The 26,852-nt window shown below is 35.4% G+C and overlaps 1 protein-coding gene across 1 annotated transcript in view; it reads right to left on the bottom strand.

The window, feature by feature from the left end:
- Nucleotides 1-26,852, bottom strand: part of ATM (ATM serine/threonine kinase) — a 55,973-nt gene that overhangs the window by 15,833 nt on the left and 13,288 nt on the right. The window contains exons 23-46 of the mRNA XM_058822535.1: nt 25,635-25,811; nt 24,693-24,862; nt 24,118-24,364; nt 23,429-23,547; nt 21,576-21,702; nt 20,150-20,349; nt 18,708-18,882; nt 16,944-17,108; nt 16,558-16,690; nt 14,584-14,679; nt 13,709-13,880; nt 13,187-13,328; nt 12,376-12,552; nt 11,838-12,006; nt 9,249-9,336; nt 8,740-8,895; nt 7,855-7,963; nt 7,012-7,100; nt 6,814-6,916; nt 5,607-5,755; nt 4,995-5,099; nt 4,350-4,469; nt 3,223-3,457; nt 1,670-1,837 (exon numbers count right to left, since the gene is read on the bottom strand). Coding sequence (XP_058678518.1) covers nt 1,670-1,837; nt 3,223-3,457; nt 4,350-4,469; nt 4,995-5,099; nt 5,607-5,755; nt 6,814-6,916; nt 7,012-7,100; nt 7,855-7,963; nt 8,740-8,895; nt 9,249-9,336; nt 11,838-12,006; nt 12,376-12,552; nt 13,187-13,328; nt 13,709-13,880; nt 14,584-14,679; nt 16,558-16,690; nt 16,944-17,108; nt 18,708-18,882; nt 20,150-20,349; nt 21,576-21,702; nt 23,429-23,547; nt 24,118-24,364; nt 24,693-24,862; nt 25,635-25,811 — 3,591 coding nt within the window. The remainder of the gene's footprint in view (nt 1-1,669; nt 1,838-3,222; nt 3,458-4,349; nt 4,470-4,994; nt 5,100-5,606; nt 5,756-6,813; nt 6,917-7,011; nt 7,101-7,854; nt 7,964-8,739; nt 8,896-9,248; nt 9,337-11,837; nt 12,007-12,375; nt 12,553-13,186; nt 13,329-13,708; nt 13,881-14,583; nt 14,680-16,557; nt 16,691-16,943; nt 17,109-18,707; nt 18,883-20,149; nt 20,350-21,575; nt 21,703-23,428; nt 23,548-24,117; nt 24,365-24,692; nt 24,863-25,634; nt 25,812-26,852) is intronic.

Here is a 26,852-nt window from a genome sequence, read left to right as displayed (position 1 = left end):
GTCAATAACCTTAAATCACATTCACATTCTATGTAAGGCAAAAGGAGAATGCACATTTTAAAATACCTGATAGCTTGAACAATCAAAAGCAGAATAAACCAATGACAAAATGTCATAAAAATTTTAAACATTCACAGCATGTTTTGTATAAATATCCCCATTTGGTCTGAAGTACATAGACAACTCCATAGGCAACAGCCAGGAACCACAAAAACAATGTGTGATCATCAGATTCTTCAGACAGATGGAAACTTGAATAAATTGTTATGGGAAGATGATGGAGCATGCTTCCAAAGGACTTTTCTCCAGACTGGATGTTCAGCTTTAACTGCAGAGTAGGATAAATTTGCAAAATACTTCTAATATAGGGTACACGTGAAAGACCATGTGACCAAGATGGCAACACTGACTGTGAAATACGTATGTGAACATCACAGGCTGTGAAAACACAAATTCTCCTTACATGGACACGGTAAATGTAAGAAAGGACAACATTTTTGGAGCGCCTCATCAACTGATTCATGGAGAGATTACAAAAATCAAAAGAGCAACAACTCTTGATTTTGCCCTGGTATGTACAGAAAACTTGGCCCAAAATAATGCAGCTTTTCTGAAGAGTGATATTCTTTAAGAACATACATGGATTAAAAGCAAATGGCTTTGAAATTCTCAAAGAATGCCATCATAGGTAAATGCAAAGGTATAGCCTTAAAGGCTTTTTTACCACAGTGGTACACACAATTAAGTTCTAGTCAAGTATTTGTAGACCATATTTTAACAAACATCATCCTGAGGAATCTGTAAAGGCTGGATTGATGGGCCAAGGCCAACCGTATGAGGTTCAACAAGGTAAGTACCAAGTCACAACAACCCCAGGCAGTTGTGAAGCTGCCCAGTGGAAAAGGACCTGGGGGTGCTGGCAAACAGCAGCTGAACATGATCCAGAGTGTGCCCAGGTGGCCCAGAGGGCCGATGGCATCCTGGCCTGGCTCAGCCAGGTGTGGCCAGCAGGAGCAGGGCAGGGACCGTCCCCCTGTACCCAGCACTGCTGAGGCCACAGCTCCAATCCTGTGCTCAGTTCTGGACCCCTCAGTGCCAGAGAGACATTGAGGGGCTGGAGCGTGTCCAGGGAAGGGCAGCGGAGCTGGGGAAGGGTCTGGAGCACAAGTGCTGTGAGGGGCAGCTGAGGGAGCTGGGGGTGTTCAGCCTGGAGAAAAGGAGGCTCAGGGGGCCCTCAGCACTCTCTGCAGCTGCCTGACAGGAGCGTGCAGCCAGGTGGGGGCTGGTCTGTTGTCTGAGGCTACAAGCAGTAGGACAAGAGGAAATGGCCTCAAATTGCACCAGGGGAGGTTTAGATTGGATATTAATCACTAAAAGGATTGTCAAGCATTGGAACAGGCTGCCCAAGGAAGTGGTGGAGTCACCATCCCTGTTTAAAAGGGATATGAAAGACATGGACATGTGGTGTTCATCTCTTTGAAAATCTCTAATGAGATTTGCTAACGCAGTTTTTTTTTTGCTTTCAGACATTCTGAGAGTACAACCCACATTTAGTATTTAATACTGCAGAGGGGTTTTCAATTTTCTTCTAAGGGAAAACTTCTGAGAGTGGAATTAGAATCTTAAATAATTTAATTCCTGTAAGTTCAAGACATTATGTAATACATACCTGAAACCAATCTGCATCTAATTTTTTTATCATTGATTTAAGTATATTCAGTGCAAGACTCTCTTCCTTTTTGGCCCAGAAAACCTGAGCTTCTTCAAGTTGCCATTCAGAAACTCCATTTCCATTTGGATTGTGTTGTTTGATTTGAAACATAGCTCTTTCCGGAAGCTGAAAATGGAAAAATAATAATGAACGATTCTTTAAGTAAAATATCTGTAACTCACAGCAAGTTTTGTTTTTAGGCACTGTCTCCATTTTCTCTATTTGTGCAGCATAGTCTGCCCATACAAATAAAAAATTTATTTGCAGCAAAGATGTGAAATTATTTTTCTATATACTTGCAGAAAATCCTGATTTGCAACAAGAATAGAATGGAATTAAACTTCACAAACTCTAAAATAAAGTATCTCTGTTTAACACTTTAAATTGGAGGTAAAGAAATTCTATAATCAGTACCTACCAAATTAATGGATTTACAGCTTAGCAATTATTATTACATTATTACATGCATTACATACATTATTACAGACCACAGAAAAATAATTATAAAAATGGCACCAGCATATACTAATTCTTTAGCATGCCTGCATCTTCACACATATCACTGGTAAAGTACCATCCTCACTACTTAGTATGACTATGACAGCACAAGGAGCAAACTGTGCTTTTAACAAACTTGAGGCTTTTACAGAATACTCACTGCCACAGTGCTGGTGGCTGGGCAGTCATGAGACAAAAATATCTGAAATCATTCTCCCAACAACTTCAGAGGCACTGAGCAAACTGTCTCTGCAAATTCATGAAATCAAAGACAGAGCTGTTCTACTGATTTCATCACTATTCATAAAAAGAGTTTTATAAATAGTGATGTGTGAAATAGCAAATAGTGAATCAAAGTTTAATTTAGTTTTGCATATGTGAAGTGTTAAACACCTTTCCAGGTTCTGTATTTATCTGGAACTGTTTTCTGTAGAGGTCCTTGGAGAATACTCTGTTGCTCTGTAAATTCTCATGTAGTTACTGATCCAGATGCACCACCTAGAACAAGCCAAGGCTGACTCTGGGCCTTAAATGCATGAGCAACTGAAAAAACCATTGATAGTGCAAATCCCAGGAAGCCATTCACAGAAAGAGATTTACCACAGTGCAATGGTGTTTTGAGAGTATGAAGCTTTAAAGACAACACTAAATACAGAGATGCAATGAAGTTATCTCTGCAGTTTTACTCTGGAACACTACAACATATGATGCAAGTGAAAGCTGGATATGTAAAGCTGCACCAAAATGAGAAACAGAGCTAGAAGAGCATTCTTCACTAAAAATGTCATTTCTGTATTATCTACCTCATTCAGTGGCTTACACTTATGAATAAAATTAAAAAAAACATGCTCATAAATACAATTCATTAATAAATTCTACATAATCTAAGTCTCAGATTGATTTATTGAATAAACTTAGAATACAGTTAATCATTAGTACTGTTAAAAATTAAGTCCTTTTATAAACTAAAAACAACTAAACATCTGTTCCTGGTCTTTCCTGAAATTTGTTACCTGAGTATTTTTAGCAGTTCTTGCCAATCTAGAGAGCTCCACCAGATGTTTGGTCAGGAGGTCTTTAATACATTCTCTTTTGGTGTTTTCACTCTCCTTTTCAAGCAAGATTTCCAAAATTACAGTGCGCAGAGCCATGACAGGCTCCTGGAAATGGAAGTCACTGTCTTTGAGAAGCTGGGACTGTCTCTGCCATTTCAAATAAATGTCATTCAGTTGTTGAGTAGTAACAGATCTGCAATAATTCCCAAAAGAAAAAGGACTTATTATTAATTTTCAGTAAATATCAGTGAAATGCAAGATGGGTAAAAAGTAAACTGCTGAGAAAGTTCAAAAACCTACACTTCAAGAAATAGTGATAAAACCCCACAATGGTTACCATATGCAGACTAAACTGGAAGCCTTCCAGTTTTAACAAACATGAAGTACAACAACACTCAGGAGAACTATTCCTCTGTAAATATTCTTGATTAGGCATCAAAAACTTGTGTTAAAGGTCCATCAGTAAAGGGAATCGCACTCAAACACAGAGCTGCTGAAAAGACTGTGGGGTGACTATTAGCTACTAAACTGACAGAACTATAGCAGAGAAAATTAAATGTTAATAGCACAGAGTTACAGATATAAATACCTTTCTGTGTTTAAAAAGCAATCTTAAGAATTTAGGAAGAATAATGATGGTAATAGAAGTCCATTAAGAAAATGATTCAAACTGAAACAGCTTTCAGTAAAGCTATGGATGTCATTAGGGAAATGGAAAACATTTTTAGAAAAGAAACTAAAAGAGGAGGACTCAGTTACTTGAGTAAACCAGAAGCTAGGAGATATGACTGCTACCTTGGAGTATGAGGGAACTCAATATAAAGGAAAGAAAACAATTAATTAAAACACTATATTGGCATGATTTCAAATAACTTAAACTAGACTGCAAACTAAGGCAGTCTGGAAATAAAGAAAATCTAAAATTGTCTTCATGTAGTGAAGCTAAATTCCTTGTCATTCTCAATATGAAGTTTGAGATGTTGATGAATACAATCTGTTAGGGTAATTTTAAGTTTTGTGCTATGTTTGATTACTAAAACTCCTGCAAACTGAGGAAGTGGTGTGAAACAATCTTAAAACATCACCTGGAGAACAGCAGACCTGCATTTTCCAGCTCTCCAATTAGCTGTAGTCTGCAAAGGGTTGGATATAGTGAATAAACAGACTCAAGACTGCCCTTGCACAGCTCTTCTACTTCATTCACTCTGTGGATTTAACAGAAAAACAGTAGATTATTTTTTATTTCATATCAGCTAGTAATTCCAAATATCCATAACATAGTTTCCATACAGTGAAGAGAATTTAAACAGCAAAACTCTTCAGTCTAGAGTTACTTTGCACTACCATTCAAATTAAAAAAAAATTAAGTTTGTCAATAAAGGAAAACACAGTAAGGACTCAGAAATTCCAAAATCCATGTGACAGCTCAGCTAAAGAAGTGCACTCAGCACTGGAATCCACTTAAGAAGTCCACAAAGTAAGGGGTGTGTACAGGAAATGTATCTTCAATTAGCACACAAATTACATATGCAGATGACATACTGAAGTTAAAAAATGTAGAGTTGCAGTCTGGAAGTAGTTTTTATTCTATGCATGAGCCTTTATTTGAGCTCATAAAATCCCTTGATAGTCTTTTATATATAACCTGTAACTACAAACACACACATTGTGTCCATCTCTCTCTCCCAGTATTTGCACATAAATGTCACAGTATTTGCATACAATGTTACCTGGCATCTTTAAGACTGTCATGGAAAGCAGAGAATTCCGTATCTCGTAAAGACTGAAGAGCATCATACAATGATTCATGGTACCCTGGACTTCTTGCTTCATCTCTAACAAATAAAACAAAAGTTAACATAGAATAAAATGAAAACCTATTTCTCTATGAAGAAGTCAATTTTGTCTTTGTGACAAACAGTTTTAGTTGTACAGTAGCCATTAATCAATACTGGTGTTTGCATATCCAGGACTTGATAACCTCTTGCGGCTTACTGTGTAATATTTCCCGTTTTCTTATAAATGAGATACTAAAAGCTCTCTCCATCCTTCTCTTGTATTTAAGATACAAGTACTATATGAATCAAAAATGGAAAATTTCAGTTTAACGTTATGAGCAATCAAAAAGAAGAATCACCTGTGTACAGTTTCCAAGGAAAACAAAAGTTATGTGCATTCAAACAAGACAAATCTAACTGAAAAACACAGCTTTTCAGTTCAATGATTAAGATGAATTAGGTGACCTGCTTTACAGAAACCATGTTCTGATCTTGTTTTTTTTTGCTTGGATCTGACCCCATTGCCTTTTGCTTAAAGAACTAGCAAAAAGATAAGGTGTTTACTTGACAGAAGAGATGTGGCTCCACTGCATATTCCTCCATGCTGCCTGGTACCGTATTTCCTGCAGTTCTGCACACCACTCGGTGTTTTCATGTTCCAGACCTTTTAAGTACATGGAAAGAGTGTGGGAAAGCCCAAAATTCTGCAAAGCCTGGAATTAAGAAAATTACTCAAAATTTATTTTCCTCCTTCATCAAACTGAACTGGTATTTTTTAAGGGCTTTGTTTTACTTTTGGAAACAAAGAACCCTTTGCAGGAAAGACAGGACCATGACTATTTCTAAACTCTACAGGTAAAATGAAAACTTTTTAATAAGACTACCAAGCACACTACTGATATCTGCAACTCCAGGAAAATGGTTTTATTACTATTGTGGCTGGCATTTTTTGAAATAATTTTTCACACTGTGAAAATTAATTAACTACCAAATTAACTATCAGCACACATTTCTCCATGCCATCATTCCTGGGTGGCAAGTCAAAATGAATTTTACTTCTTAATGAACTACTTCTCCTGATGAGGATTTGAAAAGATTTCCCACAACTCCTACCTGTTTGAAGGCCATAACATCTTTACAATTGTGACCAATTAACCAGATTACATGTCAAGCCACTATGAAGGACAACTGCAATGGAATTTTAACAGTGATACTAAATAATTTGTGGCAAGAAATTAAAAGTACCATAAGAAAATTAAATGAGGGGAAACACACATACATCTGTGCTACATTTTTTATAGAACTGGTATAAACATTTTTAGGCTAAAAAGGCAAAGCATATTAAGGATTAAAAACAACATCAATTCTTTTTATCTACTGTATCAGAAAAATCACATAGTCATTCATAGTGGAGTGGTTTAAGAATGAGATAGCAAAAATAACCAACTACATTACTTTCTGTATCCTGTCATTTTAGGAGCTGGCCTAAATCTGGAATAATATTGAATATACTTATTTTTAAGTATTTCACAAAATTCATTACCCATGATGCGGATTATGGGTGAATAACAAGAGGACTAAGAACCTTAATGTTTTCAGAACAAATACTGAGTTGTCTTATATCCACAGTTTGGATGCCTATGATAATGGGCTAGACTTAATGAAAAAAGAGATAACTTTCAGTCCTAAAACCATTTTGGACTCACTGCAAATGACTCAATATGATGAATATCACTTTTTACAATAATTTCCTCTTACAAAATAATATTACCTCTATTATTCCTGCCTGGCGAGTAGATGGAGAGAGGCTTGTCTCAAGGTCATATGTTACAAGGGCTTTCTCCCATACTGCTTCATGCTCATATGTTCTTATCCTGTTGTAAGTGAAAAAGAAGTTTTCAATTTAAGTTCCTTACTAGTAAATGAAAGCAATGCCTTTAAAGACCATAAGAACATGAATAAATTATACCGTGCCAATGGCTGCAACATTCTTCCTCCACCACAGCCATAAAGACTGTCAGGTTCTCCAATGCTTCTGTAGATGTCCATGAGAAGGTCCTAGAATATGCACCAAAACAAAGAACTATTTTTTAGAACCAGCTTTACATAAATCATATCAGTTTATAAATGTTTTTACAGATAACATCATTGCTTAATTTTCCTTTATGTAGTATCTGAGCCTGCTATCATGACAGGGAAAAAAAAGTTATGCAGTCTAGCCAAACTCTTCAGGCCTACTTTCAATGCTAATTTATTTTTTAAAGACCTAGAGCTGGGCCTTAGGTGGGCTAGTTGAAAAGCAAAAGGCAATAGTAGTAAATGGCATCAGATACACCAACTAAGCAATGCATCTTAAAAGTTATACAAGCACAGTCCTGAAATAATGACCTATGGAAAGAAGTAACTTAGATAAGGCTACTGGATCAGATTTGATATATCAAATAAACCTGAGGGAGATGGTACTACTTTGGTTTTGATAATTACAACTTCTACATCAATTGCTGATTTTTAATGAATATATATCTGCGACAAAACAAACTGAAAAATATGTGGCTGGCTACCACCCTGAAGGCAGTTCTTTTGGGAATCAAATCCTGCTTTACTGTGATTTCAGACTTGACAGTTAGTTAGTTTCAGGTGAACAAATACTCAATTTAATTTGTCTGAGTTCACTTTTAATTAAAATATGAGAAGAACTTTAAAACACATTTTTTGAACTCTACTAGACCTACCCTCAGCTCAGATGAAACCTACTGTTAATTATAATTATACGAGATCATTTGCATTCAGATTAGGAAGCACATACAAGTACCTGCAAACTTAGGCCAGTTTCTTCTTTACTTTTTTCATTCAAGGTAGCAATAGGTGTTCTTTGACTTTCCTCTTCAAATGTCAAACTCTTAGCTGCTTTAAAAGAAGATCTAAAAGAAATGCTTCAATATGAAATTTCTTATTGAGAACTAAAGAAATTCTGAGACAATACTCAAGAAATAAGGGGCACAAACAATAAATGCAAGACTATGATAATGATATTCCCAGGTTATTCAGTATGGCTCTCCATCAGAATGAGCAAGTGATCAGTTGAGCTGGGAATATCAACATCAAAGGATTTTAACACCAAGGTGTTTTTTTGGAGAACACACACATTGTAATTCCTAATCTTTTATTAAATCAAATTGCTTTTGTGAATGCCTGAAGTGTTCTTTCCTCTGTGAAAGAATAAAAGCAATAAAAGCAATAAATTAATCTATGTGCATACAACCAAACTTTTGTTATATTTCCTACTTTGTGGTTTGTCACAAAACCTAAACTAGTTCTATACTTTGATCTTGCTAGGCCAGAAAACAAAAATAATTGTCTGTTATGGAAGACAAGTGCCTACAAGGACCATTTAGCTCTATTCACAGAATTCCAGTCATCATTCTGAGTTTACTTTCTCCCCTTGATTAATTTTTGGCTGTAATTTCACCAACAGCACTAGGAAAAGTTTCTGATTACAAGTCAACATGACACTCTTTTGAGGCTTGGATCGCATTCAAGGACTGAAATATTTTCCATGTCCATATACACACCTATGGAATATTTTTAAAGCTTCCCTGACTTTTCATATAATTAAAACCAAAACACACATTGCTGGGACTCACAAAACATGATTCATTTAACCAGGTATGTCAGCAAACAGCACTCCTCCTTCTACCTTTTTTGCTGCTTGTCCCTATTTATCTTGTCTGCGTAGATTTCTGCGTAGAGCAAGGCTGTGAAGTGAGCAGCACAAGACTGTGCTGCTATAGCAACCTCCAGATAATTCAGATCTAGCCAGAAGCTGTCGTCAAAAACTGTACCTGAAACAGATCTGATTAAATAAAGACCTTAATATTGCTGTAACAGATCTTTTATGCAGCATTAAACATAATTAATCCAGTATCAACTATAAAGCTTTCCGAAGGCTAACTTTATCTTAGCTCCTGAAAAACCCACACTAAAAGAAGTACATCAGACAAAAGAGTTTAGAAAACTCCTTCAGCATAGTTAGAACCCTTTAACGGTAGCCATATCACTTCTGTAACAAATGCAAGGTCACCACTATATCTTTTCTTTTAAGCAACATGTTCTCTACCATGTTCCTTTTCTTTAATCTAGAGCACCAACAGATCTTTGAACAGTCACAATTCAATTAGGGCAACGTTTTGAAAAGCTTGGATTCACCTCTTTTGTCTTCTCAAGTAATCAACAACAGCAAGCATGGCTCGTCGAGATACTTTATCCAAACTTCTAGAATTATGGGTTTCTTGATCTGGGATGTATATTTCAAAGGAAAGAATATAATGAATTTTGTCATATCACATCCATTTAAAAAGTAATCACATCCAAAATAAAAAGTAATTAATTTTCAGTCAAGAAAATAACCAAAAACGTCCTTGAATTGCATTTCCAAAATTAAATTAATAGCTGTCACAAAATGTATTTCTTCTCCTTACATGACTGTTAGTGAGATTATAGTAATTTGTACCACAATTTGATGAAATTAGCTTGGTATTATTAGTTTATGGATTCTATTTCTTCTTACAGAATTCAGAGATAAACTAACGTCATTGCAAAAAGCTCTGTAACAGACTTCTGCCATTTGGCTTCCATTATCTAAGTTATTCCAAAGTCAGATAAATACTTCTTATTAAATTACTGTACTGCATAGAGTGTGTATGGCTACACAAAACCCCCTACTTTCCACATACAGGCACATACTTTCAAACAATCTATGTTTCCATGTGTTGCTTCTGGATTAAAAAAAAAATAATCAGACAGCTACAGGTTGTGTTCTGGTATTTGGGTTAATAATTTCTTCATTCCTCTGGTCATTTCTGAATTACCAATTAAAAGAAGCAAGAAATAGGGAGCACACAAGCAAAGGTTTGATTACAGTAAGGTGCAGAAGTAGCAATTTCCTCTAAAAAAGAAAAAGCCACATTTAAAAATTATCTGGGCATTTTCTGTGTTCCAACAAACAGAAATGAATGTGTTCAGAAGCATTTGACTCTCCCACATCTAACTGCTTGTTTTATCCCATTTGGATCCTGATGGATTGGAATAAAATTTATCTAGACTTTCTAGGAAGCGTTTTCTCCTTGTTTTCACAGGATAACAGATTCTCCTTGAGGATGACTAAAATTTTTGCTTCAAATACTGATGTTCTAGCACTCCAATTTTGGAATTAACATATCTTTGTTCTGTTGGCTACTGCATCTCCAGTTCATCTGTAAACAATTTGTCATACAATGAGCTGTGCGCTACTTCATGGTTTTGGGGGATTTTTTTGTTACCAGGACAGTTTTTCATCTGGAGAACTCCATTTAAAGCTTCTGTATGTCTTTCTTTATTTTTTTTTCTCTTTTTTTTTTTTTTTTTTGCATTTATTGCCTCAGTAAGATTCCTAAAATGTAATAATTCTTTTTAGGAAAAATTTCTTCACAGAAAGGGTGATTAGACATTGGAATGACATCCCAGGGGTTGGTGAAGTCCCTGTCCCTGGAGCTGTGTAAGGAAAGACTGGATGTGGCACTCAGTGCAATGTGTAGTTGATGTGACAGTGTTCAGCCACAGGTTAGACTCAATGATCTCAGAGGTCTTTTCCAAACTAAGTGAACAGAAGGTGCCTCCATCATTTGCTCACTGCTATTGTTGAACTAACTGCAAGTTTCTAGAACTTGGAAAAATCCCTTCATATTTTTCTTGGAACATTTTGGGTCACCCTGTACATCTGAGCATAAATTTGTGAGTTGTAGAAAGAGCTTGTTATCTGAATTCAAAAATATGAAAGAATACTGTTCCAGAATTTCAGTCCAGGCTAATGAGCATCCAAGAAAAATTTTTAAAATACACCTAGCATCATTAGGGTTATTTATACCACTCTTAGTAAAAACTGCAATACTAAGGGTTCCCCTTCCTCTCTGGCAACCTGAAGCTTGCATGACTTGCCAGTAAAGAGACACTGCAAGACATGGTACAGACTCTTTTTTCCAATGATCTGTCACTGAACAAGGGAGTTAGAAGATGTAGCACAGTAACTACTGCACAAAATACCCCAAATCAAACCAAAAAACAAACCTACCCTAACCTGAAGTTACTGTGTTTATTTCAGCTCCTGAAAAAAAGTGCATGTACAATTCCCAGTGTCTAACAACAAAGATCTTCCTTTTACACAGATTTCTGCTAAATTCAACCACAATCTAATTGGAAAGGACGTAAACAGCTTGTTTAAATGGTGCTTTTCTTTAAAAATAACTTACTGCCTTTCTCATACTCTGGTGCAGATATTTTGGTTACAACTTCCTTTTATTTTGCTGGAATGGAACAGATCTTCTGAATGTATAAGAAGACCATTAAAAATATTAGGCAATACTTAAAGCAAGGGTTAGTCTTCTCCAAGGGGAAAATTCAGGTGAAAACTGCTTTTTATTGCTCTTGTTTGAGTAACAGAGGAATTTATCTGCCCATCAGTCATTTTAAAAGACAGTCCATGACTCAGTCTTGCAGCATTTAACATTAGATAACACCTAAATTCAGCAAAAACATTATCTAGTTATGGATAAAAAAAATTAGTTAGACAGAAGATACTTCTTGGGTGCTGCCAATGAACAACTTCAAAATTATTGGCATCTCCATCAAAAAAGATCAGTCGGGCAGAAGCTTCTAAATTCTGCCTGCCTACAAGTGCACATCTTACATTTGATATCAGAAGATAGTTTTTTCACAACCAGAATTCCTCAGTTAGCTGAAACAAAACTATTATGGCATTACCTGAATCAGAATTTGGAGTACATCTACAGGATGAGGTAAATTTGCAACAGGCTGTAAAAAACTTCTGGATATGAAGTGACAAAAGATTTCTCCAAGATTCTTCTGAGTCATGAAGAAGGATATCATGAATCAGGTATGGAAGCAAAGTTTGACACAAGTCTGTTTTCACCTAGAAAATAATAATATACAGCAGCTGCTAAGAAAGACAACCAAAAACCATTCCTTTCTCAGGTTACAACCAAACTCACAACTGCCCAAACAAACATGTAATGCATGAGAAAAAAAACACAAACCACTCAACAGGGTTATGCTGGCATTCACTTAAAGCAGCCATATAAAGTTCTCCTATGTTTGCAATTCTCTCTCAAATCCTGTATTTTGAGAGTTTTTGAGATATTTTATGAGTACCCACAATATATGATCACAAAGGCTCTGAATTATTTAATAGCAGAAATTACTATCTGCTATCAAGATGAGTAATCACATTTTTTTGTGTATGACAGCACACATACATGTAAAAATGTATGATTTAGCTCACCTCACACAGTGGCTTCATCAGCTGGAGAACTTCATTTTTCACACCTCCACTGTCCAGGATTGAACTAGTTAGGTGCTTGATCCAGGTCTCATGGCTTTCCCCCAGAGGAATCCACAGGTTTGAGTCATCCAATCTTTCTAAAGGAGCCTCTGTATCATTAGCAGACACTACAAGAAACTACAAGAAAAATATACATATTGCAAATATAACAAAAATTCTATGGCATTTAAAAAAGCCACACTGCAATGCACACATTCAAACATATTAACTATTACTGGTCCTTCAGCTGATTAACAATATCAGTTTTGTTCATGCAAATATAAGTTTTTGCAAGGAAATCTGAAATTATTAAAATTAAAAGTTTAATGGTGACATCAACAAGGTCACATTAGGCATCATATCTAATTTACAAATAAAAAGTTTGAAAATCAGGAAATGTCTGATTTATGCACTTTTAATTATGCGCTTTTTTCCTCATTTATTTTCCACCATTTTTTGCATCAAATAATACTGGAATCCTGAGAAAGTATTACACTATCCATTAGGTAATCAAAAATGGTCTGTCTAAATGAAAGCACACAGCTTTCTAATGTCAAAATTGCAATTTCTTACATGAAGGGAAAGCTGCAACTGGTAAAACAGAAATGAGAAAGACATAAAAAAGCAATCAGATTTTCAATTATATTGATGCCAAATCCAGCATTTATCAAAGCCTACCTCAAATATCTTTTCAAATTCACTTTTTAAAAAAGATAGATATTTCTTTTTTCTCTACTCCACATGCCATGCATATAAGGTGTATCACAAGTACCTTTTTCCTGGATGTTCTGAAAGGCTGTAGATAGATTAACATGGGATCAGCTTTACTTTTATAAACCTCCCAAAATTCATTGCCAGACTTGGTGGCTAATATGTTCTTCAAACAGGAAACAGCAGCAGCTCTAACATCAATACTGAAAAAAGAACATACACAATATTGCTATCATTAATTTCATTCAGGTACTTGATTTTCAAAATCACCTTTGTAAGTACACAAGATAAATAATTCCACCATCCATGGCGCTATTGCATATTTTTTTACAGAACAAAGCCTGAGTATTTACTCCATAGCACTGCTACCCTCTACAGCACAGAGGAGACTCTCTGGCTTGCATCCTACTACAGAATTTCCAGGAAATATCTAAGATTGACTGGGTAAATAATCTGAGCCTTGGAGAAGCACATGGCTGGTATTAAGAACACTTTCAGGGAGTTATTCTGAGGTCATCTGAACAATGTACAACTTAATGGCTCCTATTTTGCTGTTGTGTTAACTAAATAAGTAAGTACTCACCAATTATCTGTTAAAGCAGAGTTTATTTGAATTAACATTATGAAGACACACTGAAGTTTTCTATCTTCAAGTAAATCTGCTGCTCTTGAATCCAGTGCGTTCTCAGCCCGCTGAAGAGCAGTGGTGGAGAAATCCATGGGACCTATTTCTCCCAAGCAACTTCCAACAGCCTCTGCAAATGGATGTCATTTTACAGTCTTTCTGTAGTCTTATGCACACTAAAACAAGGTCTCACCCTACTTTTAGAACTGAGACTTATGGGGTAAAAAGCAGCAAGCATTTATAAATAATCACTTATGGAGTTTTATGATTAAAATTACATGTGAACAAATTTTGCAGCTTAAGACTCATAAATATTACAGTTATGCTTTATAACTGAATTTTCTAGGAGTGCCTATGGTTCTGGATTTTCCAGCTTATATCAGATATGTCTTTTATGTTTGCTTCTGCCAGAAACTGGCAAATGGAAAAGGTCAGAATTACTCATTTTCAATGCCTAAAGGGTAGGGTAAATACAAACAGAAGCCTGTGTGAGCCCAAACATTTATTACTGCAAATTCAGTAAGAATTAATCTGCATTTTACATTAAAATGTGTATCAATGCTCATTTGCTCATTTGCTTTCCAGATAAAGTATTTTATCAAAACACACAACAACTGAAAAAAATAAAAAGTGACCTTGAAACTAATTTTTAACAAGGGATGTTAAATGTTCATTAGAAAAAATCCAAAATCTATTTCCCTGCTCTTTCCTTCATACTCTGCAGGTGTGTTGAAGTGGAAAGCACAGTGGGAAGTAACACTGAGAACAACCACAGTTTCAGTCTGGTGTTTGCAATGACAGCCATGATTTACTGGTGGGTCTAATTAACTTACCCAGCACTGCTTTTTCTCCTGTATGGTTAACTGCCATCTTGGACAGCTGCAGTAAGCTCACCACCAGTTTCACTATTACAGAATCTTCTGGCTTTTCTATCATTCAGAAAGAAAAACAGATGCCAAGCATGTCAGTATACTTGTAACGTGAAGTTACTAGAAGAAAATACTGCTTCAGTGTCTTTTGCCTACAAATGTCAATATGCATTATTAATGCTGAAGCAAGATGGTATCAAACAGTACATCAACTAAATTATTGATTTTTCTTATTCATCATGGCTTGGAAAAATGTGTGTGCACGTGAGTAAGCCAAAGAATCCCAAAACTAGAATGCACCTATGCCATTATTTTCAGTGTTTTGATGCAAAAATAATAATTTAATACATGAAGTATTAGCTTAAGTTGGTGTAAGAATGTTATTTGAAATAGTGAAGGCATACTATGTGACTCCACTGACAGCCCTTAAGTTAATGTCATCATTCTGTTCTAAATCTGAACCCAAGGAATACCTCAAAATTAGGCTTAGTGTCAGGAAATTTTAAGAATTTGATTAGCTTTCAGTTGACAAACTAACTGTGCCAAATTATAAACTCTCAAGACGAGTATTTCCTTACATATTTGCTCCCTGCTGGAGGTCTTTTTTTAAAACAAACATTCCAAACAAAATGGTCTAGGAAAACATATGATGATTTGTTAGTGTAAGGAAGAAAAAAATCCCAAGAAAGAGTACTTTTAAAAAAAGTACTGATTGGAGTACAAACCTAGAATCAGACTTTAGGCTTACTTGACATCTTTAGAAAAATGAATACACAGAATAATAGACTTGTAGGTGCTTAACAGAATTTTATTATAGGGCAAAAGCCCCATTAAGTTTGCCAGTCCATCTCCAGCAAAGCAAGAGAATATACTTCTCAGGGTTTGCCTGAGCACATTTTGACACCTAATAATCTCTATAAAATATGTCCAACTCCTTTTAAGGTCAGTTATATAGTTACTCTTCAGAGTAAGTATGTGCCATGGTGAATGTATTTTGAAGAAATTACATGGTTGCTCTTGTATAACTGCTCCCAGATTATTTAATGTGTTTTTGTCCTGTGATAAAAGTGGTAAGCACTCCCTACTATGCTTCATCATTCCATTCACCAGTTCATTCAGCTCCATCTATTCCTACTCAATCTCTTTTCCAATCTCATAAGGCTCTCCTCTGATGGAAGTTGTTCAAGACAAGCTTGTTGCTCTTTCACTCACTCTGTTCAAAGAGAGTTATTTGTAAAATTGTAAATTTGGGGATGTGGGGGCCAAAATGCACCTGGCACCACAGCCTTACAACATTACAATTCTTATCCAAATTTTACTTTGTACTTGTTTACAATTAATCACATCAATGTGTTTTATCTTCATGTCATGCACACAAGCTGATAAAGACTTGATAGAGAGGAGAAAAGTGAAATGTTCTGGCACAATTATCTGAAAACCAAACTAGGAAGGAACTGGGTCTGGACTGAGGGCTGAAACACAATCTTGGCACGTGTCTAAATTCTACTAAACTAAATCCTACTATTTGTTCTGAGAGTTTTACTTTCTAACATGCCTTTAATAAATTGAAGCTTTGTTTCATTTAAAAGAGTAGGGAGATTCATATACCAGAAAACGCATGAAGCAACCACAAATCAATATACTTATACATTGTCCTGGTCACTCACAACCATACATGACCCATGCCAAATGCCTGAAGGGTATTTTATCCTCTCTACCATGTAACATCTCATCTATTAATTTACAATTCACTTTGCTAAAGATATTTTTGATGTTGCATGAATCATAAATGTCAATCTACTCTGTGTGTCAAATTATAATATGATTACATTGTTAATTATACCAAAAATATTTCCATGTCAAATTAGAATAGGGTACACCACTAAACACCTAAAACCAGGTAGAAAAGAAATAAAACACATAATCAGACATCAGTACCCTGGAAAATTTTCAGGAGATCCTTCATCTGATCTTTATACTGTTCCAACTTTTTGCGTAAATCATACAGTCCTTCAAGCCGTGTCAAGGGCAGTGAATCACAAACCCCAACTGAGAGAAAGTGATTAATTTCCTGCAAAACAACACTGTATTAAGCACATACAGCATACAAGTAAAGGCTTCAGGTACAGAAGTGGCTCCAAGCAAGTGCACAACAAGGATGCAAAGTAAAAATGGAGACCTACAAGTATCTCCGTGGCTGAAACCAGCAATAAAAGAATCCATGTGTCTCATTTAAACCTAAACTATAGTAAGAAAATTTTTCTTCTGGGGAAAGTCTGCATTACAGAAAACATTATGTGAGATGTATTTTAAAATGTAATTACCTCCAAAAGAGAATATGGTCCTTTACTGTATTTTATTTTCTGTTGAGTTGCCCGCAAATCTTTAAAAGCAGGGTATTCAGGAAAAGGATCTAAGCACTTGATTGCATGGTACAGACATTCATTATCCTTATTTTCTATCACCAGGTATTTCAACAAGCCTAGGACCTGAACATAAAAAGTAAATGAAAACCAAAAAAGACAGAGGAACATTTTTGAGCTGTATTTCTTATTCAGGTTATAAAGTTTGTATTTCTCTAAGTTTCATTAAACTAGTAAGATAATTTATTTACATTTTTAAAAGTTGTAAGATTATTAGAGGCTTGGGGAAATCACAGATACGTTCTCAAATGGTGGAGCATTTTTGCTGTTCCTCCTTCCAAACAGAAATCAAAGCTTTTACTATCCCAGCCTGCAGTTTGCTCTGTCTTTTGAGGAAGCTGATATCAAATGCTGGCCAATATGATCTCTATGATATTCACAAAGATTTAACAACACGCTGCACCCAAGCATTTCTGGAGTTATTAGGACTTTCCTGTTCTCAGTAAAGTGCTGGTAATTTGGAATTTAGACAAACACCTATATATCATACCTTTCCACCCAAATCACTGAACTCTGGCAGAATTTGTATAACAACCTATCTACAACTTGAATAAATGTCAATGGAGTACCATACCTTCTTTGGAAAAACATTGTCTTTATGCTTTACTTAAAAATCAATGCAACTGGATATTAAATCCAAGCACCTTTGAGAAGTTTTAAATCTAAATTTTGGGGGTTTTATTTGAAGACTTCTATTTACCTGAAAATTATCAACTAGCCTCAATTCAATGCTAGAAGAAAAAATAAAAAAGAAGGAACTGAAAAGTGATCATTAGAAGGTGGGCATCCCTGCAGGAGTAGGATATGAGAAGGTTTCACATTTGACATCAGTTCCAATTCAGAGAAATTTCTGTCCTCCCCACTTTGCTCCTGCCCAGGGATACCCTGACACGTGGCCTTTGCAGATGTGCACGTGCAACTGTTCACACAGACATATTGTAAATCTGATCACAATCAGGAAGCTGTGAAACAAGACTGCCAGGTTATTTTCAGCTGGGCTGGCACAGCCCTCCAGCTGAACTGGAAGTACAAGGAGGACAGCACAGGGCTACAGTGCAACCATGTAGATGCCTATGGTACAGTGGAATCAGGCTAAGCCAGAAGGCAACATGAGGACTGAAGTGCAACAGGCACACTCTTCTAACCTACAGCTACTAATTGTAAATCTCTGAATCCTCTTATATTTCCACTCCCAGCAGAAAGCACATAAAAAGCAACACTAGAGGGGAAACAATGCTTGTCACACAACAGAAACTGCTTTGTTTCCCATTTAAGACCTGCATGCTACATTTTTTTAAAACGATCATTTATTAAATAAATAGCTGAACTACTGAAATCTGTTCTCTGCACAAATTTCCTTTTTGTCCTTTAGACACCTTGTACTAAAGATTTTCATCATATTTCCCATTAAATCATCCACAGAGTTTTTTAAGGAGTTGCTTAGCTGCTTGATGTGCTAGTTGGCAAAACACAAGTACCAGAAGTGAAATTGCATTTAAAAAAACTAAAGGCATAGTATTACATCCAAAATATAGTTTTTATATAAATCTCCAAAGCATAGGAAAAAGAAATTAAAACTGAACACAAGTACAGATAGAGCCTTAAGAACAGTGAACATGAACTGGAAAACTAACAGGTAAGGCATAAGCAGCACCACAAAACTACCTGTTCCTGAATCTGAGACTGGTCCATGGCAAGAGGTGTCAGGGTTCCCACAATAACATGAAGGTGGGTCTCCAGAGCATCGCTGCAGCATGTAACTGCTGTGTGGCAAACATGATGCAGCAGGTCACAGCACAGCGAGAAGCTGCGCATGGAAATGTCCCTGATTACCATGGGTCTGTCACAGGAAACAAAGGGAATTAAAGAAATACAAACTGGCACTGTCTTGAGTACCAACATTTTATGCATCTTGGAACAATAAGGGAAAAATAATAAAGTCAGGATGAATTCATTCTAAACTTTAAATTTATCAACTCAATGATAGCTTTAAAGACTTAGCTCAGGAAACACAAAGAAACACAGTGAATCTGACTGATCACTTCAGAAAATGGAATAAAATCTTGTTAAAAGATAAATACCATAAAGAAAAAAAAATCCCTAGAAGGGTTTTAGATTATTGCTTGTCAGAACAATCTTGACAGAAGCAGAAAAAATGGAAAACATGCTCTCTGAATCCTCCTCCACCTAAAATTACTATTAGTTAAAAAAAAAAAAAAGGTTATAAAGGACACCTGGAGATTATGCAGTGCAGCTTCCTCCCTTAAGCAGTGTCAGCTTGAAATTCAGATCAGGTTCTCAGGGTTTATTGAGCTGAATTCTGAGGTCCCTCTGAAAGGAAGTGTTGCTCTCCAGTGCATCAGCAGCCCCTGCCTCAGCTGAGTGTTCAACATAAGAACAGTAATGCCATAATAATGGCATTTACTATAAAATCCACACATCTCAGGGTATGAAATGCTTCAAACCAGCCGAGGAATCAATTTATACATAAACTCAGAGACATGTAGGCTAATAACTGTCTGGGAAACCCTAAGATGAAGCTCAAGTCAAAAAGTATCTATAATCTTCTTATGCAAAAGGTAAGAATCCCACTTAAATTTCAACCTGGTGAAGGTGAACCAGTTTTCACAGTCTGAAGGCAAGCTAAGAGAACATGTACAATTCTCACTTTGCTATAGGTACTTAGGGATGAGAATGTAAATGTCAACATTCATTAACTCAATAAGCACACTTTATTTGACATGTGCTGACTTTGCACTTAACCCCACATTTTAAATTTTTCTCCCATATGATTTAAATTCCTAAACACCACATCATCAAAATCTCCTAACACTGCTTATTTTTGCAATTTGATAACCTACTACAAATACAAAACCTTCAATATAGCAAACATCTAAATACAAGGCTAGCACAAAACATTCTATATTTTAGTAAGAGTTCTATGTTTAAATTCTGAAATTATAAAAGAATAGCAATTTTGTTTTTAATTTTAGCAATTTATAATTAATTTTACAGGTTAATTAACATCTGCTAGCAATATCAGAATGTAAGGTTACAGGAGCAAGGGAGCACAGACAGGAAGAACTAGAGATAATTACTTTGTTTACCTGCTGTTGATGTGGTGAATCAGGGTGTAAATTACATCTCGGAGGACAAAAGCCCAGGCTCCTCCTAAACTGTCTTTGATCTCTTTGAGTAACAGACCAACAAACAGGTGATAAATTATAAGAACTCTGTGTTTCTTATACATGTTTTTTGTTTCTGAAGCATGCTTACAAAGAGCTAGAAGGATTTTCTGGAATGAATCCTAAAAGTGAATAAAATACGAGCACAAAAAATTATTCATAAGGTCAATACAGATATCAAGAAAAAACTTTAAAAACTTAAAACCTAACATGGGCAAAATAGCTTCATTATTTTTATTGCTTTAAACAAACAAAAGACCTAGAGAGAAACCAATTCCCCAAACAGGACTATAAGCCATATACCTCTTCATTTTACTTTCTTTATTCCCCCCACATGAGATATGCTATGCCCATTTTTCAGAAAGCCAAACAATGATGGCAATGTCTATCAACAGAGAAACATCAATTAAAAACCATGAAAGCATCAGGTAAGAATTCAACCTGTATTTTTTCAAACATAATGTTCATGTGTGCAAGATGCACAATTTCACAGGACACAGCACAGCAGGCTGCAACTGTTGAAACTGTGAACTTATAAAACACTAGGCAGGTAGTGTAACATTTTAAAAATGGCTGGCAATATTAACTTTTACACTCAAAAGATTTAGATCAAACATGGTTTAGAAATTTTTTTTCCCTATTTTTAGATTATTTATAGATAGGCAAAGGAAGATGTTGACAATATATGGAATAAAACAGTATAGCTTTAAACAGATACATTTCTAAGGAACAAACTTAGAAGACAGTAAAATATTTATGATTTATTGCAAGGCTGCATGGTTTCCTATGTCTTCATATTTTGCTTTAACAAATGAAAATCAAATGTCAAAAAATATCCCTCAGTATAAAATTTTCACACTGCCAGTAAAAGTAAGTAAATTTTATATTTTATTTGTAGGCTGCATTTAGTTACAAGTATAATTGACCAAGTATATTGATTTTAGAACATTCTTCAAACACGTGACAAATATGCCACGTTCTAAACTGTGACTGCTACACAGAGATTTTAAAATAAAAACCTTTAAAATAATCTACTCTACTTCATATGTATTATATAATGTATACAATTACATAATTTACACAGTTATATAAGACATTTTACATACATAATATAATAATTAATGAAGTAATATAATTATATAGTGCACATAACTCTGTCCCTGAATTTAGGACATCTTCCACTTCAAGAGGCAAACAAATGAATAGAAAAGGGTCTAAGGCTGGTTTTTTGATTCACATAGAAATGCTGAAAATGTCTAATTTAACTAAAGGGTACCCATAACAGAAATTTTGCATTCTACAGGAAATAAATTTATCATTTTCTTACATCATACATCATCATACTTACAGGGCTTTTAGAAAGAACTGCTATAATACTTTTTAATTTGCTTTTATGGCAGTTGCTAATGTAGTCCAAGGTTGCTTTAATCACGTAAGATGGAAAATGAGGAGGATTAGGAGCAGGATCCAGTTCTCTAAATGAATAAAAAATAAATTTATATTTTTCTTCTCAAAAGTCAAACCACTTGTATTTAATATAGTAAGTCTTGATGAATAAACACATTAATTCCTAGAAAATACCGGCTTTCAATAAGAAGCATCAAAAGCATCCAGGAAAGTGACATGCATCTTATTTTGTATCTGCTTCTTGTTCCTCTATTGTAGCTTTCAAAACTGTACTTTCTAAACATTCTTTTACTTTTTTTTTTTTTTTTTTTTTGAGAGATGATATTGTTAAAAACCCACACATTTGCCTCATCTAAGGTACTTAGCACAAAAATCTAATTACAATTCATGGCTAAATCTTCTGCATTATGTAATTGTGGGAACAATTTGGTTGAGGAAAAACAAGGGAGTGAAATTTTCTGGGACCTCAAGAAGAAAAGAAATGCATCATGTTAGTAATAAAGGCACATAACCTAAGTTTCCTCACTCTTATTCTTACCATTTCCTTCTTAAAAAGAGCTTTGTTTACAAGCAGACACCACAGTTTGTTAATAAACTCACTGCAGAAAAATTCTTTGAAGAGTTTTTAAATTCTCAGCTATTTAACTTTTGGCAGATTTTCCAATAAATGCTTTGGACTCTTTCAACTAACTATTTTTACAATAAAGGTATCTTCTTCAAGAACTTTACAAATCGCAACATTTTTCCAAAAAGTTTGTATCTGAACATAAAAATCTGGAAAACTGTTTATGCAAATATGGATATTTTAGGACAAAAACAAAGACAGAAAAGGTAATGAACATGAAGATATTTCTGACACTAGGCTATTTCTATTAATTAGGAATTTATTTGGCATTGCCTAACTGATCTCCTTACCAAAGACAAGAGCTGCCACTGCCAGAACCACTAAGAAACAGCTCACTTTCCCTCTCTGTGACTTCAAGTTACTAAAAACCATTAAATCACTTCAATTTATAGACTAGAATCTGACCAATTTTACAGAGGGCAGTCCATCTAGGTTTGAACTTATGCCAATTGGCAGTGCCAACTTATGTCAATTGGCAGTGACTGTGTGGCAGTCCAGCTCAATGCCACACAACAGCACTCCCTGGCCCACTGTTCATTCCTTCCATTGCCTGGAGTATTATGGTGAAGCCATGATATTTTCTGAAAAGTCCCTTTGCCAGGATTTGTCTCCTGAGCAGCTGAGAGGCCTCAGAGGAAAAGAAAAACAATAATTATCTGCTGCTGTGGAATGCAACAGGTGCATCTTTGATTGGTCCATGTTGGTTGTTTCTAATTAATGGCCAATCACAGTCAGCTGGCTTGGACTCTCTGAGTCATGAGCTTTTGTTATCACTCCATTTCTTTCCTTGCTAGCCTTCTGATGAAATCCTGTTTTCTATTCTTTTAGCATAGTTTTAGTAGATCATTATCTTTTAATATAATAAAGTAATAAATCAGCCTTCTGAAACATGGAGTCAAGATTCTCGTCTCTTCCCTCATCCTGGGACCCCTGTGAACACCACCACAACTGGTGACCTTGAGTGAAGAAAAATTCCACATTACAGAGCTTCTCATCCTGACCTTGGGGAGTAAGTAACTACCTGAGGAGGTATGACTATGATTTATCACTACTAGTAACAATAAACCCTCTCAGCTGCAGGGTTACCTCTTCTTACGCCTGAAGGGCACATTTTAATGCACAATGTTACACAAACACACTCAGCATTTAGAAAATCTACAAGTACACACCTTATGTATTTACTTAGATGACACCCTTCTTCAACCGTGGTACCAGCTGGTTCATGTAAAGTCATCAACAGTTCAACCACAATCTCTGGCAAGTTACTATGAGATAAATTGTCCATTTGCTACAAGAAGAAAAATAGCATTTTATTAGAAAAATGTATTCCAGACAGAATGACTTCTTTGGCTTCTGAGAAAGCCTACTTGTATAGATTCCCTACTTGTTCCATCATCCATGACATATAATTCAGTCATAAATTAAGCCTGGTTAAGTTTCTCTCTGGTAGCAACAGTAGAATAATCTGCTTTCCTACAGTATATAGAAAAAAAAGTTTCACTTTACTGCTAGTTCTGAACATACAGTCTGCCTCTGGAGAAGATGACTCATCATAAAGCATTAACAAAATATTTTAAGAGGAAAATGTGACAGATATACAACAGAGAAACTCAGGGCTGTACAATGAATGGAAAAAAAATTATTGCATTATGAAAAAAATTATGCTTTAGTCAACTTTCTGCCTAAAGTTTCTATTGAACAGCACCTTGAAATCCTTGGGATAAAAATTCATCTAGTTTGTATTTAATAAAATATTACTTTTTCACCTATAAATTTGAACTATTTACATAATATATACATTTTTCTCTCTGGTCTGTTAAACACCATAAAACTCAACTTACATATTTTAAATGGATACCTGTTTTCCTAAGCAGTTTTCATCCTTAAGCATGTCATAGACTTTAGAAGCCATTTCTCTTTGCTCTGCTACTTCACTCCTTTCATGGCTTTGATAGACAAAGTATGGGAGGATATTGACAAGTAACTTTGGAAAGCAGTCTGCCAGAACTTCTCTCCAGTCCTTCTCAATCTTGTTGGCAAGTGATTTCACATCTTCAAACTGACTTCTAATCACCAGGTGTGGAACCAAAACTTTGTAACAAGACCTACATGTAGTAAATACATTTCCAAAATGCCCTTAAATTACTTTTTAAAAAAACCTTGAGCATCACATAGTAAATACCATTTCTCTACTAAACTAAACTTCCAATCATTGTTTAGCTACTGCTACACACACACACAACACACACAAAAAAAAGAAAAATCTTACCTGCGTAAATATAATACACATGATGCTTGGAATACACTTCAAATGTTCTCAATACATCATCTTACAACAAAATCCTGATGCATTGCTACATTCAGCAACTTGAGACCCTGTATCATAATTGTACATAAAATCTAAATAATACTGTCATCATATAGCAAACTCACCTGTAGAACTCCTCAAGGCTAGTATAGTTCAGAAGAACATAAGGAAAAGCAGACAGGCTATATCCAGTATCATTTATTTTCAGCCACTCCATCACCAAATAGTCTAAATGTGATGTCATGAAGTCTTCTATACTTTTATAGCCAAAAATGTCAGACACTTTTTTCAAAACCTGAAATGCATTAATTAATAATGCAAAAATAACATAGAGAGTAGATGGTATTATGGCAAACTGAAAATATTACACCTCCATGTGTACCCTCCAGCCTTTAAATGAATATCTGTGTAACTCAGCCCCTCTTAAGTCATTTTAGTATTTGTATTGCCATATCTCAGGAGATCCTGGAGTGCAATCCAGGAACCACAACTAACCCATATGAGTAAAGAAAGGATGGCCAGTACTCATTTTGCACGGTACAGACTGTGTGCAAAAACATGAAGCAAGCAGTGAATAAAAAGAAAGGATAAAAGGAACATGTGCACTTAAAAAATGCCTGGTATGAAAGGCTGATGTATAAGCAGCAATCATTTCAGTACACTCTTGTGAACTTCAAAATAGAATTCATTCCACAAGACACATACCATCTTCCAATACACTGCATTTATTTTACATATTTTCCATATAAGAAAACTTGCTTCCTCTGGGTAGAATGATTTTTTAAAATGAGATCTGCAATATTCAGCATATAAAAGTCTATTTGTATTTCAGATCTGTGCTTTCAAATCATACAAGACTGGCCATTACAATTGCCTTTCATGATTTTATTATTTCTATGTAAGTCATTAAATATAAAGACAAACTAATTCAGTAATGTAAGTACCATATTAGTTATACCTTTACAATATTTAACAAATTTCAATACTGAGCAAAACATCTGGTAGTCTTCTAATTTTAACCTAACCTTAATTTATAACCTAAATATCAAATGAAATATCAGACTTGCCTTTTTCACAAGGTGAGGCTCTAATCCATTCTCTTTCACAGACTGGCATATAGCAAACAGAGCTTGCTTTTCACAGACTGGGCTGCAGCACAGAACCATGGTTATAAGCATCAGCAAAACTGCTTTTCCATTACTCTGTTTGTCCAAAAGATCTTCAGGAGTTGTATCACCCCTGACCTACAATAAGAAATCATGAAGACCTTGAGCAAATATTCTGTTAAAGCAATCTCCTAGTTAATAAATCAGCATAAATAATGTAAAATTAAGGGCACTGACATCAATACTGCTGAACAAGTCAAGTCTCCTTTTTTAACTCCTTGAGGCACATAGGGAAGAACTGCCTTGCTATTTAAATGCAGTTCTCCCCCTATTAAGGCATTGTGTTGACAAGTGATGAGTTTAAATAAAAGTTACAAGAAACAGCAGTTAAAGGAGAAAAGCTAACAGACACCAGCAATCTGAGGGGACAGAACAAGGACCCAAAGCAACATAGAAATCAGATGATGACAAAGAGCTGGAGGTGACAGTACAGAGGGATGAAAAAGATGACAGAGAGAGGAGGCCTCAGCAGCAAGGCCACAGCAGACAAAGGGAGGAGAGATGACATGCAGGTAGGTAACAGCATGACAGAAAAAGAGGGAAAATGATGAACTAGACAACTTTACATGGTAGCAAGGAAGGGGGAAAACAGAAAGACACTAGAAGAAAAATTAAGAAATTCTACAGTACTGCATCACACTGTTGTATTTCCAGTCACTGCACCAAAGTGTAACTTTTCCTTCACTTCAAGCTTCCTCTGAATAGCTCAAATTTTGAAGCAAATCTCAGTTTTGTGCTCTTCATACCACTGGAAACATGATCTTTCTGAAATTTACAAATCTGGTTTTATACTGTGTAAGCACATTATTTAATTTACACTGCTCCTTACTCATTTTTTATATGGTTTCTAGATTATTGGGGCTACATTTTTCTGCAATTCCTAAGTGTTACAGTACTGAACCTGCCAACAACAAATAGTATGATAAAGAAGAGAAGTCTAAAACACACAGTTTACAAATTTACAAACTTCAAATGTGAGCAAAACTCTGAGTGACTGGATATGAAAGGAATTCGCTGACTATCACTTTGTTTCACGAGCTCAGATTACGAGGAGTCCAGAAGAATTAGTATTTTCAGAAAACTAAACATGATGATGTTATAGGTAATTTTATTCAAAAC

The sequence above is a fragment of the Ammospiza caudacuta genome, chromosome 2 (assembly GCF_027887145.1).
Source record: "Ammospiza caudacuta isolate bAmmCau1 chromosome 2, bAmmCau1.pri, whole genome shotgun sequence".
NCBI lineage: Eukaryota > Metazoa > Chordata > Aves > Passeriformes > Passerellidae > Ammospiza > Ammospiza caudacuta.
The sequence above is the reverse complement of the archived record's forward strand: the minus strand, read 5'-3'. Positions and strand labels throughout refer to the sequence as shown.